Source organism: Globicephala melas, chromosome 10, assembly GCF_963455315.2.
Source record: "Globicephala melas chromosome 10, mGloMel1.2, whole genome shotgun sequence".
In the NCBI taxonomy this organism is placed as follows: domain Eukaryota; kingdom Metazoa; phylum Chordata; class Mammalia; order Artiodactyla; family Delphinidae; genus Globicephala; species Globicephala melas.
This window is the reverse complement of record NC_083323.1, coordinates 68,228,275-68,253,190: the sequence shown is the minus strand read 5'-3', so window position 1 is coordinate 68,253,190 and position 24,916 is coordinate 68,228,275. Positions and strand designations below refer to the sequence as shown.

General features: G+C 35.5%; 1 protein-coding gene across 2 annotated transcripts in view; it reads right to left on the bottom strand.

The window, feature by feature from the left end:
- The window catches only part of ADAMTS20 (ADAM metallopeptidase with thrombospondin type 1 motif 20), a 195,487-nt gene that overhangs the window by 100,568 nt on the left and 70,003 nt on the right, over positions 1-24,916 (bottom strand). For both annotated transcript variants that reach the window (XM_030835354.2, XM_060306576.1), the window contains exons 8-11: positions 10,123-10,228; positions 8,158-8,304; positions 6,156-6,297; positions 4,464-4,568 (exon numbers count right to left, since the gene is read on the bottom strand). In XM_030835354.2, the coding sequence (XP_030691214.2) occupies positions 4,464-4,568; positions 6,156-6,297; positions 8,158-8,304; positions 10,123-10,228 (500 nt within the window). The remainder of the gene's footprint in view (positions 1-4,463; positions 4,569-6,155; positions 6,298-8,157; positions 8,305-10,122; positions 10,229-24,916) is intronic.

The window sequence follows — 24,916 nt, the reverse complement described above, 5'->3', positions numbered from 1 at the left end:
GGAGAGGCCACAACAGTGAGAGGCCCGTGTACCGCAAAAATAATAAATAAATAAAATAAAATGAAGTCCCTTTAAAAAAAAACAAAACAAAAAAAACAGCTCATTAGGCAACTTCCCATAAGATCGACCTTGACCACCATAGTTTAAAATGCAATCTGCCCTCTCCTACCACACAACTTCAATCTTTCCTCTGCTGTATTCCTCTCATTCATGGTACTATTATATTGTTCGTAATACTCCAGTCTTCACTAGAATACAAGCTCCAGGGGGGACAAGGATCTTTTCTCTTTTGTTCACTGATGTATCCTGAGTGCCTAGAATAGTATCTGACATGTAGTAGGTCCTTGATACATTTTTGTTGAATGAATTAATCCTATAACCAAGATTATTAGCAGAAAAAAATGCTTTGTGCCCTCCATTGGAACAAATCATTCAATATGAGAAAGCCATTATAAAAGTGAACAAAAACAAACTCTCAGAATAGAATATACTATGTGCATATAAATTTTGTGGGCATCTTCCAGAAGCATTTAAAGATTCCTTGCATGTTCCTTATTTATTTATGTATTTCTAAGAGATCAAAGCATGAAAAAGAATGTTATACTATTCACCATGTAGTAAAATTAACTCATCATCAGATGGGTTCAGCATGTCTTCATGCAAACAGATTTACTACCAAAAGCATTTAACAGATATCTCACACATAAGATAGTCATAAGATAAAGGAACTAGAGGAGAGTGTTAAGGCCAAATTATAGAATATTTGTTTAAATTTTCCTTTAATAACAGGCCCATTTTATACTGAAAATGGCTAATGCATAGGGGCTCACTGTTTTGAATTGATTTTTTTTAAAAGGGAATTTATACCTATCATGATCCACATTTTATCCCAAATGCCACCTCTACCTTTAATCTACATGGGCTTTATAGTAGGTTTCAGTATCTCATCATATTTACCTGAATTCCAGCAAACCCATGCCCGCCATACCATATCACCGGGGGAATATTTAAGTGGCTAATAAGCAAATGAAAAGATGCTCAAAATTGACGATAATCAGGATAAGGCAAGTTAAAATTACAATGAAATTCTATTTTGGACCCATCTAGAATGGCTAAAGTTTTGTTAAGGCTAACACTATCAAAAATTGGCAAGGAATGCAAAGCGACTCAAACTTTCATATTTACATTGTTTGGTAGGTCTAAAATGGTTCACATACTTTGGAAAATTGTTTGGTACTTTCTTATGAAGTTAAACACACACCTACCCTATGACCCAGGAATTCTACTCCAGGTATTTACTCAAGAGAAATGCAACATATGTCCACAAGAAGACTTATACAAGGATGCTCACAGCAGCTTTATTCATAAAAGCCAAAAACTGTAATGACCCAAATATCCATCAACAGGAAAATGGTAAACAAATTACGGTGCAGCTGAATTACACTTCAACATAAAGGAATGAAGTACTGATGCACACAACAATTTGAATGAAACTCCAAAACATTATGTTGAGAAAAAGCAGCTTGACCCACTTGCTCCTTGCCAAGACAGACTATACTGTATAGTTTCATTTACTTAAAATCAAGAACACACAGGAGATGGGGCAAAGATGGTAGACCCTGAGCTCATCTCCTCCCATGGGCACACAAAAATTGCAACTATTTACAGAGCAACTATCAATGAGAATGACCTGAAGACTAGCAGAAAAGATCTATAACTACAGATATAAAGAAGGAACCACAACGAGATGGGTAGGAGAGAACATAGTATAGTTAAGACCCACACCCCTGGGTAGGTAACCCACAATCGAGAGGATAATTACAATTGCAGAGGTTCTCCCCAAGGACCCAGAGGTCCAAAACCCACATCAGGCTCCCTGGACTGGGAGTCCTACACTGGGCAGACGATCCCCACAATGTCTGGCTTTGAAGGCCAGCAAGGCTTACTTGCAGGAGAGCCAGAGGGCTGTAGGAAACAGAGACTCCACTCTTAAAAAGGCACACAAAAAAATCTCATATGCTCCAAGACCCAGGGAAGAAGCAGGAATTTGAAAGAAGCCTGGGTCAGACCCACTTGCTGATCTTGGAGAGCCTCCCAGAGAGGGAGAAAACAACTGGGACTCACCCTGGAAACAGAGACTCTGGCAGAAGACATTTTAGGGAGCTCATCCTACCACAAGGACACTGGTACTGGCAAGTACCATTTTTAATCCTCCTGCTAGCTTATTAGCATCAGGACCTGGCCCCACTCACCAGCCTGCTGGCACCAGTCCTGGAACGCCCAGCCCCTAGATCCCTAGAGACTTGCAGCTGGCCATCAGACAAAGCTCCACCCACCAGGGGGCAGGAATCAGCCCTGGTACCCCCTGGGCCCTGGCCCCGCCACCTGCTGGCCTACCTGGACTCTGGGACGAACAGGGCCCTGCAGCCATGGTCCTGCACCAGATTCGGCACACCAATGGACCAGCACTAGCCCTAGGACTTCCTGGGCTGTAGCCCACCTACCAGCAAACTGAACAGCTCTAGGACCCCCAAGCCCCAAAGTTAGAGACCCCAGAACCCAGCTCCACCCACCATGGGCCACCACTAGCCCTGGGACCAGATTTACCCACTAATGGGCAGGTACGAGTGCCTGGACTCCCTGGACCCCACAGACACCATCCCTGGGAAGCACCATGGCCCCACAGCCAGCTGTCCTGGGATCCAGCCCCACCCACCAGTGAGCTACCACCAGGACCAAGCCTCTCCTAACCATGCAGCCAGCCACACCAGGACCCAGCCATACCCACAAGTGGCCAGCAGCCTCCGCACAAGGCAGAACCTGGCAACCAACAAGACCAAGATGACTGAAATCATATCAAGCATCTCTTCTGACCACAATCCTATGAGACCTGAAATCAACTACAAGAAAAATATTGTAAAATACACAAATATGTGGAGGCTAAACAACATGCTACTAAACAACCAACAGGTCACTGAAGAAATAAAAAATACCTAGAGACAAATGAAAATAAAAACACAACAATCCAAAATCTATGGAACATAGCAAATGCAGTTCTAAGGGGAACGTTTGTAACAACACAAGCCTACCTCAGGAAACAAGAAAAATCTCAAGTAAACAACTTAACCTTATACCTAAAGGAACTAGGGTAAAAAGAACAAACAAAATTCAATGTTAGTAGAGGGAAAGAAATCATAAAGGCCAGAGAAGAAATTAATAAAATAGTTACAAAAAAATAATAGAAAAGATCAATGAAACTAAGAGCTGGTTCTTTGAAAAGATAAACAAAATTGATTTATTCAGACCCATCAAGAAAAAAAAGAGAAAGGGCTAAAATCAATAAAATCAGAAATGAAATAGGAGAAGTTACAACTGACACCACAGAAACACAAGGGATCCTAAGAAATTACTATAAATGATTATATGCCAATAAAATGGACAACCTAGAAAAAATGGACAAATTCCTAGAAATATACAATCTCTCAAGACTAAATCCCAGGAAGAAAAAGAAAATATAAAAACACCAGCACATGAAGTTCACTAGTAATGAAACTGAATCAGTAATTTAAAAAACTCCCAACTAATGAAAGTCCAGGGCCAAAGGGCTTCACAAGTGAATTCTACCAAACATTTAGAGAAGAGTTAACACTTATTCTTCTCACACTATTCCAAAAAATTACAGAGGAAGGAATGCTTCCGAATTCATTCTACAAGGCCAGCATCACATTGATACCAAAACCAGACAAAGATATCACAAAAAAAAGAAAATTACAGACCAGTATCACTGATGAACATAGATGCAAAAATCTTCAACAAAATGTTAGCAAACTGAATTCGACAATACATTAAAAGGATCATACACCATGATCAAGTGGGATTTATCCCAAGGATTCAATCCTTCAATATCCGCAAATTAATCAATGTAATATACCACATTTCATTATCTTGGTGAACCCTATCACTTGACATCATGTTGGCAGATTTAGATAAGTTCATGACTGATGCTAGAATGGCAAAGATGTAGTATGGTAGGCAGTTTATCTTGCAGTACAATGTATTTTAAACATTAACACCAATAAAGATCCGAAGAAGCCACTTAAAACTTTCAATTATACTTATCTGAATTTTTAGGATAAAACGTATACAATGGTAACATCCTTGAATTTGGGGGATTTGCTGTAATATCTATGGCTAGACTCATTTTTAATAACAAGACTATAATATGCTTAGATAACTAAATATCCATGTTATTATGTAACTATAATATCCATCTGCTAGATCTTGAAAAAAAGAGTAAAATTTTAATTCACTTGACAACATACTACATCAAACAAATAAGACAAAAACATTAATTCAACTAGCAGAACAAAAGTTGACAGCGAAAAGGAAGAATGCTGAAACGCAGAGCAATCGCCTCCTTGGATAATCTCTTGATATAAGACTCACCCTTCGAGAAAACCTACCATCCCAGGACCACAGTTTGTTCCATCTGCCAGTGGCATGTGTTGAGTGCGACAGCCCTTGTGAACTCCTTCTGCACTCGTGCACCAGAGACGCCTGCATTGTTTCTGCAGAGTGAGAAAAGGCACGCAAGCAAGAGTGAAAATAACACTGTAACCACGGAATCAATTCAGTATCATGCATTGGTTTATAAGCTGATCCTAGGTACTTCCTGGTTTCATGGTCAGAGCGGGAAATAATCAGTAAAAAAATATTTGCTAAGTCAGTCCAAGTCATCGATTTTCCTCTAAACACATAAAATGGCAAGATTTCATTTTTAAAAACTTTTGGATTATCATCAAACACTGAACAATGGAAGAGATGTCTTGGAGTAGAAGTATTCAAAATTATGTGGGACATTTTTCTCTCTTTGCAAGACATTTTTCTAAAGGACTTTTTGTTGTTAAATGTCATTCACAAGGAGTTTCCAAAAGTCCCTTTTGATCCAACAGTGGAATGTATGAATAATGTGCATAGAAATATTGTATAATGTATACTGGTTTCCTATTTTGTGAATATAATGCATACTTTCAACTTTTGAACAAAGCGTTCTGAAGTTTTCACAAGATACGAAAATTCACAGAGGCTCACAGGAGCTATACCCAAGATAATCCCTTTCTGTTTCTAAATTTAAATTCAAAGTTCATTCAGTACCTAAGTCAGGTAGGAAAGAAATGTATCTTTTATAACAAAAAATTAAGGTAAATCTTCCCCCCTCCAAAGTAGATGTTTAAAAGCTTATAAAATTTGTGATTATAAACTTAAGATTTTAGGAATATTATTCACTGTATGGAATATGCTTTGTATGTCCCTGTGCTCACTGTTAAGTAACTTTCATTCATTCATTTATTCATACATTCCTTCACACATTCATTTATTCATTCATTCAACATGCAGTAAGCACTTATTTTCTGGTGCCTATTATGTGGCAGACCCTGAACTGCACCCTGGGGATACTTAAATGAATAAATAAGGCTGGATTCCTGGTCCAATGATCCTCACAGTCGAGTAGTATAGTAAGCAATTTGGCAAAGTTTTATACAGGAATGAAGAAAATGGAATGAGTATTCTGCTTGGAAAAGAAAGGCATGGATTCACCAAAGTAGTGACGTTTATTCAAACTAAATCTTAAATTTAATTTACCCTCAAGATAAGGTAAAAACTTGGTTATAGATTCAGTAAAAATGTTAACTCAGCTATTTCGGTGGAAATTTAAAGCATCTAACCTGTGAAAAATCCTCAAAATAAATTATAGAGTAATGGTTTAATGAAAACTAAACAACAAGAGCCAAATTTCATTCCTTTGGATTCAAATCTGTATAAATTAAAATGTAGTCTCTGAGACTCCTGGGGCCTTTAATACAATTCATTATCAAAACACTTATATTTTCTTCTCCCACCCACAAAACAACATCATTTGAAAATAACTATTTGAATGCTTTTAATTTTCAGCAACCTCTCTGTGACTCTTGTTTTCTGACTGGGGATACTTTTTTAAACCTTTTCCTGACAAACACTAAATTTTTCTAATCCTTAAAAATTTTTAAGATATATTCAGCACACTGTCTGTCCAAGAGAATAAATGTACACTTCGAAATGTAGTCAAACTACAACTTTATGGTAGTTTTCAAACAAAAGGACATAATTTTTCTTACCAAATAGGGACACACTTGTGATCCAGGACCAAACATAAGTTCACATTGCTTGTTCACGTCATACACTGATCCAGGAAGTTGTGAAGACAGATCGTATATTCTTCCATTTGGTTTGTCAAGGAGGCATTCCCCATGACCAGTACTGTAACAATGACAGAAAACAAAGTACTGTGAATACATATGGATGCATTTCAGTATAAGATTCTTTATCACATTTTCTATAGCTCTGCACTTTCAAAGAAACTATCAATATTTTTTCATAATTTAAAAACCAACTCACATGAAAGTCAGTATGAAAACCTCAGTTTATAAAGGACATTTTATGTGTTTGTTCTCATTTGATCCCCACAACTGCCTTAAAGGTAAACATTTTTAAAAAAGAATAACAAATAAACAAAAATTCATCACAATATCATGTTTGAAACATACATTCCTATTTTGATCACACTACACTTTTGGTCTGCTTTGCTATCCGATAGCAATGCCCTACCTATATCTAATGTCCAAATTGTCAAAATGTAAAAAGTAAAGTTTTCAGATCATCTGAGAAAGTACATTGATAGCTCTAAGTGACAACAAAACAAAGGAATTTCCAAAAGTGTTATGTGGTCTCCATCTCAAAGAGTTTTTTTAGGAAAAGAATATAAAGCAGAGTCAATAATGTCAGCTTTGGGAGTTTGCTTTTGGGTCTCATCACTTCCCAGAATGCATGGTGTGAACAAGTTATTTAGTCTGCCTGAGCCTAAGTCTCCTCATCTGTAAATTGAGAGTGGTATGTTTACCTTGCAAATTGCTATTAAAGTATATGATATATTATCTTGAAGGAGTTAGAAAAGTGGTAAATAGTGGTGAAAATGTGTATGTGCTATTCCTAGTGTGTCACACGATAGATAGTCTGCAGAAAACTTTGTGAAAATGTTCAGCCATTCTAATTGGGTTAAAAGCAGCAATTTATTCAATGGAAATAATTAGAAGAAATATCTTGGGGGGGGGGATTTTTTACAGCTAGAGGGCAAATTAAATTTTGTCCCAAAAATGAACATGGAATTTTTAAAATACCCATTGGCTAGAATCATATTACCCCCTTCCAAAAATAAGCACACCCACTGGTATTTTTAATCAATACCTCAGTCAGCAATTGAACAAAGCTATATGCAATCATGTATAGATCAGCAACTGTGTATTGTACTTTCAAATCAAGTTCCCATACAAGGATAAATAATCACTGCTGATTATAATTAAGGGATATATTTATACACATATATTCCAAAACACGGTTTCATTTATTCCTGTAGTTCTCGTATAGATAGGTAACTAAAACTGCATAAATTGGTGATTAGAATATGTAGTAGAAAAAAATCAAACAGTATTTTGTTTATAAGAGCTTGGCCTTGCCTTTTGAACAAGTTTCAGTAAGTAGGATAGAAATACCATTTGGATAAGAAGTTGGGAAGCAGAGAAACCTGGTAGGAGTCGAAGAGGCAAGGCAAGAACAATCTGGACCTGCCTCCTGTCTTCAGAGCTGGGAAGAGCCTCCAAAGAACAGGCAAACCTAGAGATTCCATGTCCCTTCAGAGAACGATTTGTAATATTCATAGTTTGACTTTAGCTATTCTTTGCCCTTCAAGGGCACCTCAAACTTGAACTAAACTCCTCTTAAACTATTACCTAGTAGCTTCTGAAAAAATTCAAACACACACAAGGAAGCTTTGATTCCCATTAAGTCTCCCCCTAAAATAAGTTTTTCCCATAACAGAGAGCCCAAATAAAAAAAAACATGATAGCTAGATCTGAACTGCCCCCCCCGCACACCAAAAATATTAGTTAAGAATGAAATAAAATTCTTTTCTTGTTTTTAAACATCCATTTGTACAGTGAAAGTAAGCTTAAACAATAAAAAACTCAACAGAGATTGAACCACTCTAAAAGAACATACAAGTTTCAAATTTCATAATCTAATAAATGTTCAATTATTTAACTAAAGTAACACAAAATCACTTACTCTAGGAATTCAGTGATGTATTTCTGACTACATTTTGACCAGGTCCAAGGACTTGTGTGGTAATTTAAAGTTGGAGCCATTACATGATACTGATGTTTAATTCCACTTTCCTTACATTTAAAACTATCATCGTGTGGAACATTAAATCTAAAAATAAAAATAAACACTTAAAAAAGAATACTAAAATATGTATACAACATTAGAAACAGATCTCTTATATTTAAAGTATAATCTAAAATGCAGATAAATCTGATTACATCAGGATTTGTACTCTTGATCTCTCCATAAGTATTGTAATGCTAGGGTTACCTTCATGTTTAGAAGCACATGATGCCTAAGAAACAGTAGATAGCACAGTCTGTTGATTTGGTATTTGAATTTAAACAATCAAAATATTTGGATTCTGGCTCACTTCATCACAATATGGACTTAGCATTAACATAAAAATAACTGTAGTTTCCAACACACATACCCTAGGAGATGCATGTGGAAAGATTAGGTGAAGGCTCTACCACACTAAATTCCAGACCATTGACTATCGCTACAGTATCAAAAAAACCCACAAAAAGCACTTCTTTAATTTCGTATCACTCTATATTTTCCATCTATTTCATATGAAAGAGCCGAAGTGCTCTTTCTGGTTTATAATCAATAAGTGATGATTTGATTGAACTGGAATAATAAAAATATTCCTAAAGGGCAACCAAATCTTCACAATAAGAGCAATGCTATTAAATGATTAGCTGGTCAGCAACAAATCCTACACATTCTTTTGAGGACCCCAGTAAAAACTCACATTTAGAAGAAACCACTTGATTCAGATCCTTGCCTGTCAAAATGTGTACATAAATCAGTATTGTAATTAAACTACTTACCTATATTCTAAAGACACCTAAAGAGTTTCTCAGGAAGAAAATAAATGTCTAAGATGGTACCCTCTGCAAGAACACTCTTCTCCTAGTTAGCACCAGTAGTAACCAGAAATCAGTGCTTTCCAGATGTTGCAACGCATGATGTACCTCAGGCAGGTTCCTGATCTGCCCCGACTTCAACAAACAATATAAAAATCTGAGTGTGCATCTTGTGGATGGTCATGAGATATAACCATGCTAAAGGGAACTGAAGAGGCACTAGTCTAATAAAAACAATCTCCACGTGAAATTATTCCAGCTGAATACTCTAATGACGTTAAGCCATGACCAGGAAAAGAAAATGTAGTCAAGAGAGGCAACTCTAGCCTCAATTCCTTATTAGCAGATAACCAAGAAATCAAAGGAGTACTGGGGGTACATTTGGGAGCATTTTTCAGGGGATGAGTTTCAGAGGGGTTTCTGATTTTCTCTGGGAGCCCCAAGGGTATCATGGGAAATCACAGCCTCCACATTCTTAGAGCATAAAACCCCAGTAGAATTTTTAATAATGCAGGAACAGATAGGAGAATCTCAAATTAAAAAACAAAAAAAAACAAACAAGAAAACTATGGAACTGGGAGGAAATTTTTTAAAAAATCTTTTAGTAATTAAGAAATTCCCACAGGCCACATCTTCTGCTGGGGCTCTGAGCTATAAAAGCAGGAAATGAATTGGTACTACAAATATTTTGGGGAGTTCCCCAGAACCAGGGGCCCCTGCAGGCCCTCCCATAAGATGGTAGAGCACAGTACCTGGTCATGTATAGGATAACAAGGGATAGAGGCCAGAAGTGCTTGTCATGTAATCCAATACAGTAAATGAAATAAAAGAATTCCCAAGCTCTAGTTCTTTGCTTAGTCTGTTGATCTGTGCAGCCTGTCTGACCTAACATAGATCACAAAAGAGCCAGAGTTAGAATTTCAGGGGTGAAAATTATGCTACTAATACTTTATAAAGATATAAAGGTGCTAATTACTCAATTGAAGATGGAATTTTAGACATTTGTGCAATGGTATATAGAAGGCACGTTACTGAGGTGACAGAAGGTACTTACACATGCCCAAGCTCGTGGGCTATGGTAAAGGCAGCACTGAGTCCATTTTCTTCACTAATAGAGCAGCTCCGTAAAGGATCACACAGGGTACCTAATTCTGCTAAACCTGAAAAATTTCATGTTTGTATTTCAACAAAATGGGAAATACCAGAATCATAAAGAAAGCACTAAAGCATTTATCGTTGGCATTACTACTTAGAAATGAATGCAGTTGACTGTTAATATTGCATGAACGTTTTGAAAGGTAAAGAAAAAAGAACAGAATGTTTTGTCTGTAGTTGAAATCTTTTCAGCAAATTCTTGGATTCTTTCACTGAAGAAAATAATCCAAAATATGGGACAGGCAAACAGTTTTTTAAAAAACAGAAAAATAAATTTAAAAATTTATTACAGGAAGAATGAAGTTTTAGGCCACGTTAGTGTGCGTAATAGGAAAGGTAATAAATGTTTAAATTGATAATAGCACTAATAAAGAAAATAGCACAGAACAATATAAATTATAAATTTTCTTTTATTTTTTAAAGTTTTGAAGCAGCATACAATTATTCAGTTACCATATGATAATTAAATGAGTAAAAATATGTTAAATGCTTAGAATAGTGCCTGAATTTAATATGTGTTAAATAAAACATGATAATAATATAATCACTGGAAGCACTTGATTTTGTAACCACTTCAGCAATGGGAAATGTATCACATGTCAAGATCTAGTCACTCATTTAAATAACAACGTGCAACTGTGCAACTCGAATTGCTGCTGAAAGAAGAAGACACCATGAACTGGTTGGACACCAAAGACAGCAATAGTTACAATTGATATAGTCTTTTAGTCTAGAAAAAGAAATTCAAAATAAATGTTCATTATAATAATCCTACTCCATCATCAACCAAGGTAGCATTTCATTTTACTTTTTAACATAATACAATGGTTTTTGCTATTGCTAGCCTTCAATATTTGCCTGCAAATTTATCTGCTCTCCTACAATGATTCCTTCCATTAAAAAAAGATTATCATATGTAAAATAACCAGTTTCTTACTGTAAAGTTTTACATTTAGAAATTTCTTAATATAAAATAAATACTTATATTAGCTACTGTGTTTTAGCTCCCTCTTCCTATGTATTCTTTTAGTCATAAATGTCAGAATAAACTGAACACATTTCTTTCATGAATATGCTGGTGTTCCCTTGCCTTCATTAGTATTTTCAATTTGCCTAGTGGCTCAATTCCAGTGTATTCATTTTCAGGGCTGTGTATTTGGAACACAATATTGACTCCATTACCACCTAAACTTTATGTTACATGCTTAAAGATAGATATATTCTAAACTGAACATTTTAGTCACATGACATATCTGTAAAAATATGCATTGCATATGATTAGAGACCATGATCAAATATCTCCATAGGCAAGACCAACAAAACTCAAAGTGAATGTATAGCCTTATGGTACCAAGCAGCCGGCTGAGGGTTTGTGCCTAGATTCACTCAAGGGTTCTCTAAAACTGGGCAGAGATAGAATAAAGCAGCACAGGCCCAAATCTGACACAGATTCCCCATGTTTGGAAGTGTAAGAAGCTACACAGAGTCACCAATCCATCATGTTAAAGAATAAAAACCATTTTTTAACATACTTTATAAAACATGCTCAGAGACTAAGGCAACAGTACTTGCAAAAGGATAAATGAGCAGGAAACCTAGTAATTATTACCAACATCTTGTATTTGTCATTAAGAACTATCCTTAGGGTGTGTTCAATTGAGGAGGTAAGAATAAAGGAGCAGCAGCTACTCAGGGGAGGATTTTGGGGGGCAATGGGAGAAGTATAAGAAAGCAAATCCAACTCCAAGAAAATATTGAATTCTCTCCTATGCCATGTTCTGCAAGTTCCCAAATAGAGGCACTTTTTGGACTCAGAGGCCATTGCCTAAAATCCTGGCTGAGTCCCTGGGTGGAGAAAGACCCTGTAAAACATCTGTGTGGCTGACACGGACTTGGTGCTCCAGCCTGGGGTCAGGGCTGAGCCCCTGATGTGGGAGAGCCGAGTTCAGGACATTGGACCACCAGAGACCTCCTGGCCCCATGTAATAACAATCAGTGAGAGCTGTCCCAGAGATCTCCGTCTCAATGCTAAGACCCAGCTCCACCCAACAGCCAGCAAGCTCCAGTGATGGAGGCCCCATGCCAATCAACTAGCAAGACAGGAACACAACCCCACCCATTAGCAAAGAGGCTGCCTAAAATCATACTAAGTTCACAGACACCCCAAAACACACAACCAGATGTGGGCCTGCCCACCAGAAAAAAAACATCCAGCCCCACCCACCAGAACACAGGTATCAGTCCTCTCCACCAAGCCTACACAAGCCACTGAACCAACCTCACCCACTGGGGGCAGATACAAAAAACAACAGGAACTACGAACCTGTAGCCTGGAAAAAGGAGACCCCAAACACAGTATGTTAAACAAAATGAGAAGACAGAGAAATATGTAGCAGATGAAGGAGCAAGGTAAAAACCCACTAGACCAAACAAATGAAGAGGAAATAAGCAGTCTACCTGAAAAAGAATTCAGAGTAATGATAGTAAAGATAATCCAAATACTTGGAAATAGAATGGAGAAAATACAAGAAACATTTAACAAGGACCTAGATGAACTAAAGAGCAAACAAACAATGATGAACAACACAATAAATGAAATTAAAAATTCTCTAGAAGGAATCAATAGCAGAATAACTGAGGCAGAAGAACGGATAAGTGACCTGGAAAAGAAAATAGTGGAAATAACTACCACAGAGCAGAATAAAGAAAAAAGAATGAAAAGAATCGAGGACAGTCTCAGAGACCTCTGGGACAATAGTAAATGCACCAACATTCGAATTACAGGGGTCCCAGAAGAAGAAGAGAAAAAGAAAGGGTCTGAGAATATATTTGAAGAGATTATAGTTGAAAACTTCCCTAACATGGGAAAGGAAATAGTCAATCAAGTCCTGGAAGCACAGGGAGTCCCATACAGGATAAATCCAAGGAGAAACATGCCAAGACACATATTAATCAAACTATCAAAAATTAAATACAAAGAAAAAATATTAAAAGCAGCAAGGGAAAAGCAACTAATAACATACAAGGGAATCCCCATAAGGTTAAGAGCTGATCTTTCAGCAGAAACTCTGCAAACCAGAAGGGAGTGGCAGGACATATTTAAAGTGATGAAAGGGAAAAACCTACAACCAAGATTACTCTACCCAGAAAGGATCTTATTCAGATTCGATGGAGAAATTAAACCTTTAGAGACAAGCAAAAGTGAAGAGAATTCAGCACCATGAAATCAGCTTTACAACAAATGCTAAAGGAACTTCTCTAGGCAGGAAACACAAGAGAAGGAAAATACCTACAAAAACAAACCCAAAACAATTAAGAAAATGGTAATAGGAAAGTACATATTAATAATTACCTTAAATGTAAATGGATTAAATGCTCCAACCAAAGACACAGACTAGCTGAATGGATACAAAAAAAAAGACCCATATACATGCTGTCTACAAGAGACCCACTTCAGACCTAGGGACACATATAGACTGAAAGTGAGGGGATGGAAAAATATATTCCATGTAAATTGAAATCAAAAGAAAGCTGGAGTAGCAATTCTCATATCAGACAAAGTAGACTTAAAAGTAAAGACTATAGCAAGAGACAAAGAAGGACACTACATAATAATAAAGGGATCAATCCAAGAGAAGATATAACAATTGTAAATATTTATGCACCCAACATAGGAGCACCTCAATACATAAGGCAAATGCTAACAGCCATAAAAGAGGAAATTGACAGTAACACAATAATAGTAGGGGACTTTAACATCCCACTTTCACCAAAGGACAGATCATCCAAAAGGAAAATAAATAAGGAAACACAAGCTTTAAATGACACATTAAACAAGATGGGCTTAACTGATATTTATAGGACATTCCATCCAAAAACAACAGAATACACTTTCTAGTCAAATGCTGATGGAACATTCTCCAGGACAGATCATATCTTGGGTCTAATAAAGCCTTGATAAATTTAAGAAAACTGAAATCGTACGAACTACCTTTTCCAACCACAATGCTATGAGACTAGATATCAATTACAGGAAAAAAACTGTAAAAAATACAAACACATGGAGGCTAAATGATATGCTATTAAACAACCAACAGATCACTGAAGAAATCAAAGAGGAAATCAAAAAATACCTAGAGGGCTTCCCTGGTGGCGCAGTGGTTGGGAGTCCGCCTGCCGATGCAGGGGACACAGGTTCGTGCCCCGGTCTGGGAAGATCCCACGTGCCGCCGAGCAACTGGGCCCATGAGCCATGGCCGCTGAGCCTGTGCGCCCGGAGCCTGTGCTCCGCAACGGGAGAGGCCGCAGCGGTGAGAGGCCCACATACCACAAAAAAAAAAAAAAAAAAACCTAGAAACAAATGACAATGAAAACACGATGACCCAAAACCTATAGGATGCAGCAAAAGCAGTTCTAAGAGGGAAGTTTATAGAAATACAATCCCACCTTAAGAAACAGGAAACTATGAGACACTGATGAAAGAAATTAAACATGATACAAACAGATGGAAAGATATACCATGTTCTTGGATTGGAAGAACCAACATTGTGAAAATGACAATACCCATAGCAATATACAGATTCCACGCAATCCCTATCAAACTACCAATGGCATTTTTCACAGGGCTAGAACAAAAAATTTCACAATTTGTATGGAAACACAAAAGACTGCGAATAGCCAAAGCAATCTTGAGACAGAAAAACAGAGCGGGAGGAATCTGACTCCCTGACTTCAGACTATACTACAAAGCGACAGTAATCAAGACAGTATGGTACCAGCACAAAAACAGAAATATAGATCAATGGAACAGGACAGAAAGCCCAGAGAAAACCCACACACATATGGTCACCTTATCTTTGATAAAGGAGGCAAGAATATACAGTGGAGAAAAGACAGCCTCTTCAATAAGTGGTGCTGGGAAAAATGGACAGCTACATGTAAAAGAATGAAATTAGAACACTCCCTAATGCCATATACAAAAATAAACTCAAAATGGATTAAAGACCTAAATGTAAGGCCAGACACCATCAAACTCTTAGAGGAAACATAGGCAGAATAATCTATGACACAAATCATAGCAAGATCCTTTTTGACCCACCTCCTAGAGAAATGGAAATAAAAACAAAAATAAACAAATGGGACCTAATGAAACTTAAAAGTTTTGCATAGCAAAGAAAACCATAAAAAAGACCAAAAGACAAATCTCAGAATGGGAGAAAATATTTGGAAATATTTTCCAAACTGACAAAGGATTAATTTTCCAAACTGACAAAGGATTAATCTCCAAAATACACAAGCAGCTCATGCAGCTCAAAATCAAAAAAGCTAACAGCCCAATCCAATATGGGCAGAAGTCCTAAATATACGTTTCTCCAGAGAAGATATACAGATTGCCAACAAACACATGAAAAGATGCTCAACATCACTAATCATTAGGGAAATGCAAATCAAAACTACAATGAGGTATCACCTCACTCCGGTCAGAATGGCCATTATCAAAAACTCTACAAACAATAAATGCTGGAGAGGGTGTAGAGAAAAGGCAACCCTCTTGTACTGTTGGTGGGAATGTAAATTGATACAGCCACTAATGGAGAACACTGTGGAAGTTCCTTACAAAACTAAAAATAGAATTACCATATGACCCACCAATCCCACTACTGGGCATATACCCTGAGGAGACCATAATTCAAAAAGAGACATGTATCCCAATGTTCACTGCAGCAGTATCTACAATAGCCAGGACATGGAAGCAACTTGAGTGTCCATCAACAGATGAATTGATAAAGAAGATGTGGCACATATACACAATAGAATATTACTCAGCCATAAAAGAAATGAAATGGATGGCCATAGAGTCTGTCATACAGAGTGAAGTAAGTCAGAAAGAGAAAAACAAATACCATATGCTAGCACATATATATGGAATCTAAAAAAAAAAAAAAAAATGGTTCTGATGTACCTAGAGGCAGGACAGGAATAAAGATGCAGACAGACATAGAGAATGGACTTGAGGACACAGGGAGGGGGAAGGGTAAGCTGGGATGAAGTGAGAGAGTAGCATTGACATATATACACTATTAAATGTAAGATAGCTAGCTATTGGGAAGCAGCTGCATTGCACAGGGAGATCAGCTCGAAGTTTTGTGACCACCTGGTGGGGTGGGATAGGGAGGGTGGGAGGGAGATGCAAGAGGGAGGGGAAATGGGGATATATGTATACATATAGCTGATTCACTTTGTTATACAGCAGAAAGTAACACAATATTGTGAAGAAATTATATTACAATAAAGATGTTAAAAAAAGCTATTCTTAGCTTGTTATTTTTTTCCACATATTTTAGATGGGAAAAAAATACTAAATCTTGTATTAATACACACTATGTAGCCTTGGGCAAATTATTTATCCTCATTTATAAAATTGAAATTATAGGTCTTACTTCATAGGTTTGTTGTGAAGACTAAATAAGTCCAATCATGTTAACCTTAATATAGTGTATGATACATAGTAGGCACTCAAATATATCAGCTATCATTATCATCACCATTACTCTTGACTTAAAGGATAATAGGAATACTTTTATTTTCACATTCTATGTTTCTAGATATCACTATGATTTATGTGCACAGGAGTGGCTGAAAACGGCAAAAAAAAGAATAGGGACCAGGAGACCACCCACTTCTACATGAATAGCCAAGAATGTCTAACATTAAATCATTAAAAAATAGTAAGATATGGCTGACATATTCATACTTAACTTTTAGTATAAAGATGTGACCACAAGGCATAGATAATATAAGAAATATAACATATTCAATGGATTCTTCTTAGATGATTGACTCATAAAATATGTCTACAAAGTCAGAGAATAGTTTGCAAGGAGAAGAGAATGGAGTCTGTTGTAAAAATTAGAGTAGCAGGTGTCTGTTTCCACATTTGTGGAAGATTAGAGTTTCTAGACAGTCCTCCTACCACAAAGAAACAAGACCAGTATTAAAAAGTACTTTTTTAATGAATACTGACCTCACAGTGTACAAGAACTATCAAATCCCCACACCTCCAAAACCTAACATATATTCTCTCCCTGCCCATCTCATACCTATGCACGCATGCATACATACATATAAACATTTATACCATGGGCTAAATTCTAATTGGTAAGCAATGAATAGTAGGGATAGGAATTACTCTGAGGGATAATACTGATAAAAGCAATATGATCCAGAGCTTGCTAAAGGAAGTTTCAAGGTACAGGATCTGATTCTGAATTCTCTGCCTTAAGTCAGGGACCTTGGTTAGTAACACCCTTTGGATTACAGCAAAAACAACTGAAAACGCTCTCTAAAGGAAAGCACACACTTTTTAAGTGGTCCACCACTAACCTTATAGATTAATATTAAGTAAATATGAGCTTATGATCAGAGATCACCAAACATACAAACCAACAAGTCAGCATAAGAGAAAGTTAGCAGAAACCACATATTTGGCTATCAAATGTTTAGGATATGGGAATTGTCAAAGATGGTATATAAAATTACTCCAAATAAATGTGTCAGTAAACATGAAAGGCAATTACAAATATAAGCAAATATAAAAAGAACGTAAACAAAATGAACACACAGATTTTGAATAAGAACTAACTAGGACATTTTAAATTGAAAAACTTCTGTTGAACTGGAAAATTCAGAGGACAGGTGAAATATCAGATTAGATGCAGCCAAAGAGAAAAATAATAAAATGCATGTTAGAGATGCTTGAATAAAGCATGAAGACAAAAAGAAATAAAAGCATGGAAAACAATTATAATAAATGTACATGGACTAACGTTGGTAGTTAAACAGACATTATTATGGATGTTATTTTTTAAATCCAATTATATGTTGTTTCCAATAAAAACACCTGAAGTAACAGGACATTGGAAAATTGAAGGAAAAGATATCTAGCAAATACTAAACAAGAAAAACTTGGGTGCATAAATATTTACAATCGTTATATCTTCTTCTTGGATTGATCCCTTGATCATTATGCAGTGTCCTTCTTTGTCTCTTGTACTAGACTTTATTTAAAGTCTATTTTGTCTGATATGAGAATTGCTACTCCAGCTTTCTTTTGATTTCCATTTGCATGGAATATCTTTTTCCATCCCCTCACTTTAAGTCTATATGTGTCCCTAGGTATGAAGTGGGTCTCTTGTAGACAGCATATATATGGGTCTTGTTTTTATATCCATTCAGCCAGTCTATGCCTTTTGGTTGAAGCATTTAATCCATTTACATTTAAGGTAATTATTGATATGTATGTTCCTATTCCCATATTCTTAATTGTTTTGGGTTTGTTTTTGTAGGCCTTTTCCTTCTCTTGTGTTTCTTGCCTAGAGAAGTTCCTTTAGCATTTGTTGTAAAGCTGGTTTGGTGGTGCTGAACTCTCTCAGCTTTTGCTTGTCTGTAAAGGTTTTAATTTCTCCATCAAATCAGGAGCACCTCAATACATAAGGCAAATACTAACAGCCATAAGAGGGAAAATCGACAGTAACACATTCATAGTAGGGGACTTTAACACTCCACTTTCACCAAAGGACAGATCATCCAAAATGAAAATCAATAAGGAAACACAAGCTTTAAATGATACATTAAACAAGATGGACTTAATTGATATTTATAGGACATTCCATCCAAAAACAACAGAAGACACATTGTTCTCAAGTGCTCATGGAACATTCTCCAGGATAGATCATATCTTGGGTCACAAACCAAGCCTTGGTAAATTTAAGAAAACTGAAATTGTATCAAGTATCTTTTCTGACCACGCTATGAGACTAGATAGCAATTACAGGAAAAGATCTGTAAAAAATACAAACACATGGAGGCTAAACAATACACTACTTAATAACGAAGTGATCACTGAAGAAATCAAAGAGGAAATAAAAAATACCTAAAAACAAATGACAATGGAGACATGACGACCCAAAACCTATGGGATGCAGCAAAAGCAGTTCTAAGAGGGAAGTTTATAGCACCCTACCTTAAGAAACAGGAAACATTCTCAAAAAAACAATCTAAACTTCCACCTAAAGCAATTAGAGAAAGAAGAACAAGAAAACCCCAAAGTTAGCAGAAGGAAAGAAATCATAAATAACAGAACAGAAATAAATGAAAAAGAAATGAAGGAAACAATAGCAAAGATCAATAAAACTAAAAGCTGGTTCTTTGAGAAGATAAACAAAATTGATAAACATTAGCCAGACTCATAAAGAAAAAAAGGGAGAAGACTCAAATCAATAGAATTAGAAATGAAAAAGGAGAAGTAAAACTGACATTGCAGAAATACAAAAGATCATGAGAGATCACTGCAAGCAACTCTATGTCAATAACATGGACAACCTGGAAGAAACGGACAAATTCTTAGAAAAGCACAACCTTCTGAGACTGAACCAGGAAGAAATATAAAATATGAACAGACCAATCACAAGCACTGAAATTGAAATTGTGATTAAAAATATTCCAACAAACAAAAGCCCAGGACCAGATGACTTCACAGGTGAATTCTATCAAACATTTAGAGAAGAGCTAACACCTATCCTTCTCAAACTCTTCCAAAACATAGCAGAGGGAGGTACACTCCCAAACTCATTCTATGAGGCCACCATCACCCTGATACCAAAACCAGACAAGGATGTCACAAAGAAAGAAAATTACAGGCCAATATCACTGATGAACATAGATGCAAAAATCCTCAACAAAATACTAGCAAACAAAATCCAACAGCACATTAAAAGGATCATACACCATGATCAAGTGGGGTTTATTCCATGAATGCAAGGATTCTTCAATATACACAAATCAATCACTGTGATACACCATATTAAGCAATTGAAGGAGAAAAACCATATGATCATCTCAATAGATGCAGAAAAAGCTTTCGACAAAATTCAACACCCATTTATGATAAAAACCCTGCAGAAAATAGGCATAGAGGGAACTTCCCTCAACATAATAAAGGCCATAAATGACAAACCCATGGCCAACATCATCCTCAATGGTGAAAAACTGAAAGCATTTCCAATTCCACTAAGATCAGGAACAAGACAAGGTTGCCCACTCTCACCACTATTATTCAACATAGTTTTGGAAGTTTTAGCCACAGCAATCAGAGAAGAAAAGGAAATAAAAGGAATCCAAATTGGAAAAGAAGAAGTAAAGCTGTCACTGTTTGCAGATGACATGATACTATACATAGAGAATCCTAAAGATGCTACCAGAAAACTACTAGAGCTAATCAATGAATTTGGTAAAGTAGCAGGATACAAAATTGATGCACAGAAATCTCTTGCATTCCTATACACTAATGATGAGAAATCTGAAAGTGAAATTAAGAAAACACTCCCATTTACCACTGCAACAAAAAGAATAAAATATCTAGGAATAAACCTACCTAAGTAGACAAAAGACCTGTATGCAGAAAATTATAAGACACTGATGAAAGAAATTAAAGATGATACAAATAGATGGAGAGATATATCATGTTCTTGGATTGGAAGAATCAATATTGTGAAAATGACTATACTACCATAAGCAATCTACAGACTCAGTGCAATCCCTATCAAATTACCAATGGCAATTTTTATAGAACTAGAACAAAAAATCTTAAAATTTGTATGGAGATACAAAAGACCCCGAATAGCCAAAGCAGTCTTGAGGGAAAAAAACAGAGTTGGCGGAATCAGACTACCTGATTTCAGACTATACTACAAAGCTATAGTAATCAAGACAATATGGTACTGGCACAAAAACAGAAAGATAGATCAATGGAATTGGACAGAAAGCTCAGAGATAAACCCACGCACATATGGTCACCTTATCTTTGATAAAGGAGGCAGGAATATACAGTGGAGAAAGGACAGCCTCTTCAATAAGTGGTGCTGGGAAAACGGGACAGGTACATGTAAAAGTATGAGATTAGAACACTCCCTAACACCATACACAAAAATAAGCTCAAAATGGATTAAAGACCTAAATGTAAGGCCAGAAACTGTCAAACTCTTAGAGGAAAACATAGGCAGAACATTCTATGACATAAATCACAGCAAGATCCGTTTTGACCCACCTCCTAGAGAAATGGCAATAAAAACAAAAATAAACAAATGGGACCTAACGAAACTTCAAAGCTTTTGCACAGCAAAGGAAACCATAAACAAGACCAAAAGACCATCCTCAGAATGGGAGAAAATATTTGCAAATGAAGCAACTGACACAAAGGATTAATCTCCAAAACATACAAGCAGCTCATGCAGCTCAATAACAAAAAAAAAACAACCCAATCCAAAAATGGGCAGAAGACCTAAACAGACATTTCTCCAGAGAAGATATACAGATTGCCAACAAACACATGAAAGAATGCTCAACATCATTAATCATTAGAGAAATGCAAATCAAAACTACAATGAGGTATCATCTCACACCGGTCAGAATGGCCATTATCAAAAAATCTAGAAACAATAAATGCTGGAGAGGGTGTGGAGAAAAGGGAACACTCTTGCACTGTTGGTGGGAATGTGAATTGGTACAGCCACTATGGAGAACAGTATGCAGGTTCCTTAAAAAACTACAAATAGAACTACCATATGACCCAGCAATCCCACTACTGGGCATATACCCTGAGAAAACCATAATTCAAAAAGAGTCATGTACCAAAATGTTCATTGCAGCTCTATTTACAATAGCCAGGAAACTAACACACCATTGTAAAGCAATAATACTCCAATAAAGATGTAAAAAAAAAAGACTTCAGAGACCTAAAAAAAAAAGAAAAAGTTTGGCTAGCTATAGTATTGCCAGACACAGCACTTTAAACATAAAGCTATACTGACTTTATTTTCTTTAAAAAGCATTATTAGAGATAAAAAAAGTCACTGCACAATTGTAAAAGGTTCAATTCAAACTTATATATGCCTAATAAGTTAGCCTGAAAATAGATGAAACAAAAAATTTGAATACTGTAATTGTAAAAATTATAATGTAAAATTGAAAAGGGATAGAGTGACAGAGATATATTCATGTTTCAAGTAAGTGACCTAGTAAGCAAAAAATTAGTAAATATAGAGTTGATTTGAACAAGATAATCGGCAAGTTTGATTTAACAGGCATATAGAAACCTGTATACCATAGTTAAAGAATGTACCTTCTGTTTAAACATACATGAAACATTTTTTTTAACTGACCACATAATAGACCATACAGGTAATACCAAAATATTTCAAAGAATGGGTATCGTATAGATCATGTTCTCCAACTACAGTGAAATTAAATTAGAATTTAAATTAGAATTTAATAAACAAAAATCAGTAAGTCTGAATATATTCATAAAATTTTAAACGCATTTCTAAACTATAAGTCAAAAAAGAAATCATGATGAATTTATACATACTTAGAATTTAGAATTTTAAATGACATGAAAAATACCTATCAAAATTTGTGAGACACAATAAAATGATACCTTGAAGTAAATCGATAGTCTTAAACAATAAAATTAGAAAAGAAAAAATCCTGGATGTTATTGAGCTAACAGGCAGTTTACATTATAAATAGAACAGCATGAGTAAATTGGAAAGGAAAGGAGAGAGAGAGAGCAGAAATTAATGAAATAAAAATGAGATTGAAAGCAAAGAGTTGATCATTTAAAAGACAAATGCAATAGACAATATTCCAGTGAAATTGGGCCATTATGAAGAAGTGTAAATAGATAATATCAGAAATAAAACAAGGCAGAAGTATAGCTATTGACAGAACTTAAAAGAAAGTGCTATGAGACTAATTTAAGCTAATTAATTTTACTACTACTAAAAGAAATGGTCAGATATCTAGAAAAACACACTTTTTAAAATACCTTCAAAAAGATTTTTTTAAAAGTCTGATTACCGTTGGAAAAATCAAATAGTTAAATATCTTTCCACAAAGGAAAGATGAAACCCAGATGGTTTTCTAGGTGGGATCTCCCATGCTTTCAAAATATAGATCATTCCAACATTATATAAAATCTTCCAGAGAATGGGAAAAGAAATAATACAGTTCCAACAAATTCTGTATGGTGAATAAAACCCTGGTATCAAAATTAGACAAATATAATCAAAGGAAGATCATTTCACTCCTGAAAATATATGCATGGAATGGAATCTAGCAGTGTGTTTAAAAAAAAAAGGAAAAACCTTGATCAAGTTTGGTTTAGTGTTACAAAACTCATAAAAGGAATTCACAGGATTAAATTAATTGTATGATCATTTCAATATCTGCAAAATTTTTTAATAAAAAAGCATACATTTTTTAAGTCTCAGAAAACTATGATGATAAGTTTATCTGCCAAGAACCTATGTCAAATATTATTCCTAATGGTGAAACTGCACAAGTATTCCTTTCAAAATCCAGGATAAAAGGCTACCATCATCATTTCTATTCAACGTTCGACAAGGTTTTTGTCTTGCTTTAAGACAAAAGAAAGAAAAAGAGAAAAACGAGAGAAAGTTATAAGGATTGAAGAAGAGGGGGAATAATAGCCATAATTCACAAGTGATATAAATATCCACAGGTAAATTATAAGGATTAGTTAGAGCAATGAATCAGGTGGCTAGATTTAAAATCAATAATCCAAATAATCTAATGCATTTCTCTCAATCAACATCATAGACCATACACTAATAAAAGAGGTAAATGAAAGTTGTGCATGACCAGCTTTGAAAGAAAATATTATATACTACTGAAAGAAATTTTTAAAAGACCTTCATAAATAGACAGATAATTGTTTTATAATTACTTGACATGCTGGTCTAAAATTTTTATGGAAGAGCAAAGGTCCAAGAATAGCCAAAATACTCTTGAAGAAAATTAGATGGAGTTATATATCCTATGAATTATGATGATCTATTATATAGCTATAAAATTTGAACTAATATGAAATTGGCACATGGACTAAATAAAAAGTATTGATTAATGAAACAGCGGGATGATTTGCACATACCAGTGCAAACAGAAACTTTATATACAGCATTGCAGATTCTAATGAAAGGAGGTAAACTAGTCAATGCGTGATCTGAGGAAACTGGACATTCACAGAGAAAAGGAACTTACAAAACTAGATCCCTATGTGATACCACATCAAAAAAATTATGCCAAATGGTTTAGAGATTTAAATGTGAAAAGACAAATTTTTAAATATTTACAAGGAAACAGGATAATACACTCAGACTTTTGAGCTACAGAAGGCTCAGAAGGCTATAATTTCTTTAATAAGATACAAAATTGCTAAACCTAAAATTATAAATTCAGCTACAGCATACATTTTCACACACACAAAACAATTAACACTAAGGAACAAATTATTAACAGATATTTACAATACATATAAACCAAAAAGGGTTTGGTATCAAGAAGTTATAAAGAACATTAAAAGGCAGTAAGAAAACGAAAAATACCACAGCAGAAAAATAGGCAATGTTTTCTTCATTTCTTTCATTCCTCTCCAAAAAGGAAATATAAATGACCAGTAAATGTATAAAAAGACATCCAAACTCATTAGTGACCAGGGAACTGAAAATTATTGCTATAATGAAATATATTAAATTTAGATTGGCAAAAATGAGAAATTTGAAGATCCTGGTATTAATAGTGACATAATCAAAACAAATGCTTATACACTATTGATT